Source organism: Limulus polyphemus, unplaced genomic scaffold, assembly GCF_000517525.1.
Source record: "Limulus polyphemus unplaced genomic scaffold, Limulus_polyphemus-2.1.2 Scaffold2919, whole genome shotgun sequence".
Taxonomy (NCBI): domain Eukaryota; kingdom Metazoa; phylum Arthropoda; class Merostomata; order Xiphosura; family Limulidae; genus Limulus; species Limulus polyphemus.
The window spans coordinates 137882-146624 of NW_013668529.1; the positions used below are offsets into that span (position 1 = coordinate 137882).

At 33.3% G+C, this 8743-nt stretch overlaps 1 protein-coding gene across 1 annotated transcript in view; it reads right to left on the bottom strand.

The window, feature by feature from the left end:
• The window catches only part of LOC111087966 (gamma-sarcoglycan-like), a gene marked incomplete at its 3' end in the record, with an annotated part of 144678 nt that extends 137572 nt beyond the window's left edge, over positions 1 to 7106 (bottom strand). Inside the window, exon 1 of the mRNA XM_022396552.1 lies at positions 7013 to 7106. Within this exon, the coding sequence (XP_022252260.1) occupies positions 7013 to 7091 (79 nt within the window). The remainder of the gene's footprint in view (positions 1 to 7012) is intronic.
• Between the last annotated feature and the right edge of the window lie 1637 nt (positions 7107 to 8743).

An 8743-nucleotide genomic window follows, 5' to 3' on the forward strand; every position in this document is an offset into this window, starting at 1 on the left:
GTTTATTCTTGCTCAATTCAATTTTGCAATACGCTTAATTTCCACAGTCACCTTAACTTAAACACACGCTATAATTTACAACGAACGATTCACGCACTTAACTTACTACCGCGCTTGACTCAATTGTCCGTCTATATCTTCTATCTCTCTGTCTGCTATACCATTCCGATTAATTGTCTGGCGCACTTATATACAAGAATAGAGGACGCCTAACAAATACTGGATTATTCGTGATGTTCCCCGATCTTTCTAGAACACATTACGTGTTACCAGCGTCACGTGATGAATTTCTCGAATGATTATGAATTATCGGGGAAGACCGAGTTTGTTCAGGACGCCCTCTTTTTTAACATATAAGCCTGGCAGAGAAAGCCTACGGGATCGAATGAAGAGAGTTCAGGGTAATTTACGATTCTGTTTCGAGCTAGTGTGTGTTTTGTTATTGAGATTTTGAATCGCTATGATTTATAGCGTGTATTATAAAAGTAGCTAATTTAAGGTGAAGAGAAACGGTAGTGATTGTGAAATTACTGGGTACTAAAAGTTTGTATCGAGAAAGAATAAACTGGTTTAATCCAGAAAGGACTTGTATCGCTCCTCGGAAAGAATTTCTACCGGAAATTAACAAACAAGCAGATACGTAACAATATTATGATGAGGTATAATATTTCATATAATATCTAAATTGTATAATATTTCACGTGTAGTATAAAGTATAATAATTGTATATCAAATTATGCGAATTGGAAAAGGAAAATTTATTTTTGCATATAAAAATATAGAAGGTACAGATGCTACTTCAAACTGATATTTTCTTTGTGCAACATTACATAATGGGTTACCTAACTCTGTCCAGACGGTGAATCTAACACCCGATTTAAGCATTATAAGTCCGTAAACTTACCTGGAGATAAAAATTAGACTGAATTCGGAATTATTACAAGAATAAATTTTAGAAGGTTTATTATTGATGGAAGAAGAGAGAGAATCTGTGCCAAGACCAGAGGTGTCACTAGTTGCTTAAAAGATTCGGAGCTCGGGTCCATAGGCGCCGGAGTTTCGGTCTTAGTATTATACCGCCTCTGGAAGACTTGTACCAACTTACTCAAGCGTGTCATATAAACAGAAATAATGGTATTAAATGTTCTTATTTACGAGGGGTATTTGGGCGTTAATAAAGATGCAGAATAATAAAAAAGAATACCAAGTATGAATTAAAAGTTGTTACGGTCAGCCGATTGCCCCCCCCCCCCCTGTCGTCGATGGATTGAAATTAATGAGGGCGCCACCCTATTTGAACTGCGCACTGTAGAACGTATCACAGGATTCCCGACTTCGAAGGAGGAGAGTCAGTGTGTTGGCTAAGCCTCTTTAACATGTAAATCAAATCAATACCTCTGGCTGATGAGCAGAGTTTATCTCCTACAGTTACTATTTCATCTTCCATAATTACTAATAACGTCTGGTTAAAGCAAGCTGACTACATAACTCACAAATAAGAAATTAACTTTCTAGATAATGTAGCGAATGTAGTATACCGGTCTAACTTAGAATTTAAGGTTTCAATAGGTAACAACTTAGAGTGCTTATAATGCAGTGAATTGTTGTTATTGTTGTTCTTTGCCCACGACAGGTATCTAAATCTGATTTTTAGTATCGTGAGCCTACCATTGGGAGGCTGCAGTGAATCATCAGTTTAGTACCCTCTCTGTCAGTTATATTTTCGGCCGTAATCCCAATAATATCTCACGAAGCTTGTAGATTTCAGGAAATTCAGGTTAGTCCTAAATCGATATACTAAGCTAACAATGCAAAATAATCCTCGATGCAAACATAAATATATGTATATAACAATGAAAATACGATATTCAAACAATATTTAGGTGTTACAGTTAATAAAACTAACATTACAGAATGAACATAACAGCTGCACGTCAATAAGAGAAACGTTTCAATGATATTATGCTCTAAAGAAATAACCAAAAATAAATGGTGGTGTTTCACTCTGTAACCATACTGTCACGGCAATGAAACAAAACCCTACGAATTTATATACTTTTATATACCCTAACAAAACCCCCAATTTTTTGATACTTTGATATACTCCAATAAAATCCTATGTTTTAATATTTTGCAAAATACTACATTTTTATATATGGCCAAACCAAATCCGACAATTTTACATAATTTGACATTTCCTTCAAAAAAATCCTAATTTTTTTTACACACTTTTATATATCTGTACAAAATGGTACATTTTGTATACCCTAACAAAATGCCTACGTTTTTATATACTTAGATATACTCTCAAAAAAATCGCACATGTTTACGTAGTTTGTTTGTAATTAAGCACAAAACTACACAATGGGTTATCTGTGCTCTGCCCACCACGGGTATCTAAACCCGGATTCTAGCGTTGTAAGTCCGCAGACATACCGCTGTGCCACTGGGGGCTTTTACGTAATGTGTACGTCTTAAAAAAACCTAAAGCTCATATACTTTGATATACCTTAACAAAATCCTACACTTTTGAATACTTGACATACCTTACAAAATTATACATTCTTATATACTTTCACACACCCTCGCAAAATCATACATTTTGATAAACTTTGATATACCTCAAAATCATACATGTTTGTATACTTTGATATACCTCAAAATCATACATGTTTGTATACTTTGATATACCTCAAAATCCTATAGTTTTATATTCTTTGATATACCTCAAAATCATACATGTTTGTATACTTTGATATACCTCAAAATCCTATAGTTTTATATTCTTTGATATAAATGTTTTTACCTGGGAGTTTACTAGAAATTGTGGTTCTAATAACAGCTTTGGAATACATTGCTCTTACGCCGCAGAGCCTAGAGGACGAGGCCACGAATAGATAACCGAAACTTATTCAAGTTTTGTATAAAATCTAAAAACAATAAATCTAATACTATAAATAAGATTTCAAAATGATACAAATATCAAAAACAAAATCAGATGTTCAATATATTTAATATATATTTATTTATTGAGTAAATTTCCAATTCTCTCTCAGGCCCATCGCCGAACAGATATATAGTGATAAAATTTTAAACTAATCTGCAGTGAATGTACGTGACCAATGTGTTTGCAAACAAAACAAGAGGGCGCCACGCAGCGTTGATCCTATTCGGCCTAAAAGAAATTACGAAAATGTGTCCGTGTGTCCGTTGGTAACCATTTTTTTGCAGAACAATGGGGAATAATTTTCTACACGTGTCCACAAAATGGGCTATCTGTGCTCTGTCCAGCACGGGTATCGAAACCCGTTTTATGGCTTTGGAAGTCCGCAGACATACTGCTGTGCCACTGGGTGGCTAGACAACACGAAAGCGTTGTTACAGTTTTTATCACTTACCCACGTTATGCATTTAAAATAGAATAATTTGAAATGTTTATTAATATATAGGAATGACCCCAGTGAACATATCTGTTAGTCATGACCCCCAGTTCTGAGGGTTGACGTCTATGGTTCCCCATTGTTCTATATACCTCGTTGTCTGAACCAACTTTCTTAATTCAAGCTAATGTCGTCGAGCCACGTGAGTCTCTGTCTACCTCTTGCTCTTCTTCTTTGGATTTTACGTATCAGAATATCTGCCAATTTTCTCTCAGATCTAATTATATCCACAAAGTAGCGTATATTCCGTTCCTTACATACGTCTAGCAGTTGTCTTTCTGGTGTGGGGTTGGTTCCATTATGAGGGATCCACTCATCGCCTAATCTATCCAGATAACAGCTGTTTGGCCAGTAAAGCTAAGAGTGGTCTCTCCGTACTATATAGCTCGTTATATCTAGGGGGTCCTTCAAAACTATATAGGACTAGTTAGCTGTAGGAGTCCTTCCGTACTATATAGTTCTAGTTAGCTCTAGGAATCATTCTAGAGCTATATAACTCTCTAGTTAGCTGTAGGAGTTCTTCCGTACTATATAGTTCTAGTTAGCTTTAAGAATCATTCTAGAGCTATATAACTCTCTAGTTAGCTATAGGAATCATTCTAGAGCTATATAACTCTCTAGTTAGCTCTAGGACTCATTCTAGAGCTATATAACTCTCTAGTTAGCTTTAAAAATCATTATAGAGCTATATAACTCTCTAGTTAGCTTTATGGATCATTTTAGAGCTATATAACTCTCTAGTTAGCTTTAAAAATCATTCTAGAGCTATATAACTCTCTAGTTAGCTCTAGGAATCTCAGTTTAAATGCAATACAAGTCTGATGAAAACTCACTTAGTAAGAAACAGAAATGTCTGACGAAAACTGACTTAGTTAAAAACAGAATACAAATATGATGAAACTCAGTTAGAAACAGAATGAGAGTCTGATAAAAATCACTTCCTTGGACGTAGAATATAAGTTTAATGAAAGCTCGGCTAGAAACTGAACCCAAGTCTGATGAAAATTTACTTGGTTAGAAACAGAATACAAGTGTGTGATAAAACTCACTTGGTTAGAAACAGAATACAAGTGTGTGATAAAACTCACTTGGTTAGCAACAGAATACAAGTGTGTGATAAAACTCACTCGGTTAGAAACAGAATACAAGTGTGATAAAACTCACTCGGTTAGAAACAGAATACAAGTGTGTGATAAAACTCACTCGGTTAGAAACAGAATACAAGTGTGTGATAAAACTCACTTGGTTAGCAACAGAATATAAGTGTGATAAAACTCACTTGGTTAGAAACAGAATACAAGTGTGTGATAAAACTTACTGAAAATAAATCTGATAATTCTTCTTTTATAGAAATATGAAAATCAGTTTATTTTTCTTTAAGAGGTAAATAGAATGTGATTAAGTAATCTCATTATAAAGGCAAAAATAGATAACGAGAAAGCAAGTTTAATAATATCTTCTGATTAAATCACCATTCATCAGAACTGTATATATACTAGTAAGAGCACGCAATGTCATAAAACTAAAATATCATTAGAGGATTCTCGCTGTTGTCGAGATTTTTGGCCATAATCCCACTAATATATCAAGACTTACGGCCCGTTGAAAAGACTGTGGTTAATCTTAATCCCTCAGCTAAGCTAACAATGCAAGATAATCCTCTAATTTGAGAAAAGAATTAATCAATGAAAAAATTCGAAAAATAAATGTGTTATAATTATAAATATTGAATTTTCTAACCAGCACCGTCTATGAAAAAACTGGTTATTTAATTCGTGCACTATTACCGATATGAGACACATAAAACTGGTTATTTATTTCGTGCACTATTACTAATATAAAACATATATAACTGGTTATTCATTTCGTGCACTATTACCGATATGAGACACGTAAAACTGGTTATTTATTTCGTGCACTATTACTTATATAACTTATATAAAACTGGTTATTCATTTCGTGCACTATTACCGATATGAGGCACGTAAAACTGGTTATTTATTTCGTGCACTATTACTAATATAAGACACGTAAAACTGGTTATTTATTTCGTGCACTATTACTAATATAAGACATATAAAACTGGTTATTCATTTCGTGCACTACTATCGATATGAGACATATGAAACTGGTTATTTATTTCGTGCACTATTACAAATATAAGACATATAAAACTGGTTATTTATTTCGTGCACTATTACTAATATAAAACATATAAAACTGGTTATTTAATTCGTGCACTATTACCGATATGAGACACGTAAAACTGGTTATTTATTTCATGCACTATTACTAATATAAGACATATAAAACTGGTTATTCATTTCGTGCACTACTACCGATATGAGACACATAAAACTGGTAATTTATTTCGTGCACTATTACCTGAAGTAATACAAGTAAACTAATGACTTAATGTCATGTAACAAAGCTTGCATCAAGGGTGGTTCATTGTGCCAAAAATCATAACTTTCTTCATTTAATCTATCTACATTCTGTAATACAATGCCCAGAGATAAAAGTATGGATAAAGAAAGCCTAAACTAACGGGAAGAAACACTACTGATGGTCGCCGTACTAAAATTGTTCATTATTGGTATTTAATTTAGTTAAGAAATTACGTTGAGGATTAGATAGTTTTAGGATTTTGGTAAAAGTATTGTAGTTCCATAAGAAGATATTGATTGTATGTGAGGAGAAACCTTTTGTTCCTAGAATCTTTAATAGTAGTCAAGTATTATAACAATAAAGTCATGTTTTAGTATTTCATAGCTCTAAGTGTTAACACTAAAGTATCCTATTTCAGTATTTTATAGCTCTAAGTGTTAACACTGAAGTATCATGTTTCAGTATTTCATAACTCTAAGTGTTAACACTAAAGTATCCTGTTTCAGTATTTCATAGCTCTAAGTGTTAACACTAAAGTATCCTGTTTCAGTATTTCATAGCTCTAGGTGTTAACACTAAAGTATCCTGTTTCAGTATTTCATAGCTCTAAGGGTTAACACTAAAGTATTCCTGTTTCAGTATTTCATGTCTCTAGGTATTAACACTAAAAAGTCCGGTTTCAGAATAGACGCACTTATAATGATAACTCTGAATTCTTAATATTACTGTTTTCTACATTATATTTATTAACCGATATTTATGTTAAATTCACTTTTCTCGTTTCAAACTTAAACCAGATTTTAGCATAAGTATAGAACATTTTGTGAGAATAAAATTTAAAAAATAACGTTATTTCTTTTAAGCTAAGTCATTTTATTTCAACAACGGTATCTATTTATCTCTTATAATGTTTAAACAGAATAGTATTGTTTCCTCCGGGTTGAAAAAGTATATTAAAACCGAGTTTATGACATTGCTTTTCTATTGTCCTTTACGGATAAAAAAAAAAACGTTCCATTAAAACGCTGTTGTACTTTTCTTGCAAATAAAATGCAGTAAAAAATTTTGTTTTCAAGTTAAAGAACTACTATTGCTTCTTTATCTTAAAAAGTAATCATTGTTTTTACTTTATTTTGTTGTAACGACAATCTTTTTAAACCAAGGGCCTAAAAAATCAATAATACCCTTCTTCGGATTTTGTAGAGATTGACTTGAAGTAAAATTAGTTGAAATACAAGTTGATTTCCGACATCTTTCTCTCATTCTGCAAACACGTCCATAAACAGCGTCTGCTATTACTTTGGTAAAGATTGTAATTTCCTAAACTAAGATAAGATTGAATACACCACAGGGCTCCGGAGTAATTATAGCGGATGTCGTCTTAGGTGCTCCGTTTTCGTCCCCGAAGCAGAAAAGAGAATCATCTTTCTTGCCTGATCTGTTTTCAATCGATCAGGTTTCACGCTTGCTTCTCATAAATGTCGCTCACTGAGTAATAAGTTGGGCTTAACGGTCCATGAAAATTGAATCTCGTCCGACGCCCGAGGAGCTAGATATTAGGTCCCGAATAACCCAGCGAGCGATCTTCCTTTGGTGACAGTCAGAATCTGTGGCCCATTGTTACGTACGGGCAGTTAGCTCCGCTTAGAAAACACTACTTATCGTTTTATATAGACTTTGAGAGTTGAATGGAAATGAAACAGAAAACGTGTATGTTTTTTCCACTTTATTCCATTACTAATGTTGTCCTTTACATTACATTACCTTCATATAATATTATTCAAGCTACTTCCTAACAAAACAAACTCGTTACAGCATTAAACTCCCAAAAGACAGGACATCCTCTATACCGACTTAATAACAAATATCAAACAATAAAATAAGCTTATAGCCAGTAGCGATGAGTATGTATACTTATTGTTAAGTTTAGTATTTAGCAAGGATAATGTAACACTACACACGAGCTAATAACATAAACTTTTCACTACTCTGTGTATGCAAGTATGCGTCACGTTAATGGATAGCTTTTATACTGATAATGATAAATAATAACTATTGATAGAGGTTTCAATAAAATCACATCCACGAGGACTACTCGTGTGTTTTTACATAATCATATCTATAAGGACCACTCGTGTGTTTTTATATAATCACATCTATAAGGACTACTCGTGTGTTTTTACATAATCATATCTATAAGGACCACTCGTGTGTTTTTATATAATCACATCTATAAGGACTACTCGTGTGTTTTTACATAATCATATCTATAAGGACCACTCGTGTGTTTTTATATAATCACATCTATAAGGACTACTCCTGTGTTTTTATATAATCACATCCATAAAGACTACTCGTGTGTTTTTATATAATCACATCCATGAAGACTACTCGTGTGTTTTTATATAATCACATCTATAAGGACTACTCGTGTGTTTTTATATAATTACATCCATGAAGACTACTCGTGTGTTTTATATAATCACATCTATAAGGACTACTCGTGTGTTTTTATATAATCACATCTATAAGGACTACTCGTGTGTTTAAATATAATTACATCCATTTGGACCACTCGTGTACTTCTACATAATCATATTGATCAGGACTACTCGTGTGTTTCTACATAATCACATTGATCAGGACTACTCGTATGTTTCTACATAATCACATTGATCAAGACTACTCGTGTGTTTCTACATAATCACATTGATCAAGACTACTCGTGTGTTTAAATATAATTACATCCATTTGGACTACTCGTGTATTTCTACATAATCACATTGATCAAGACTACTCGTGTATTTCTACATAATCATATTGATCAGGACTACTCGTGTGTTTCTACATAATCACATTGATCAAGACTACTCGTGTATTTCTACATAATCATATTGATCAGGACTACTCGTGTG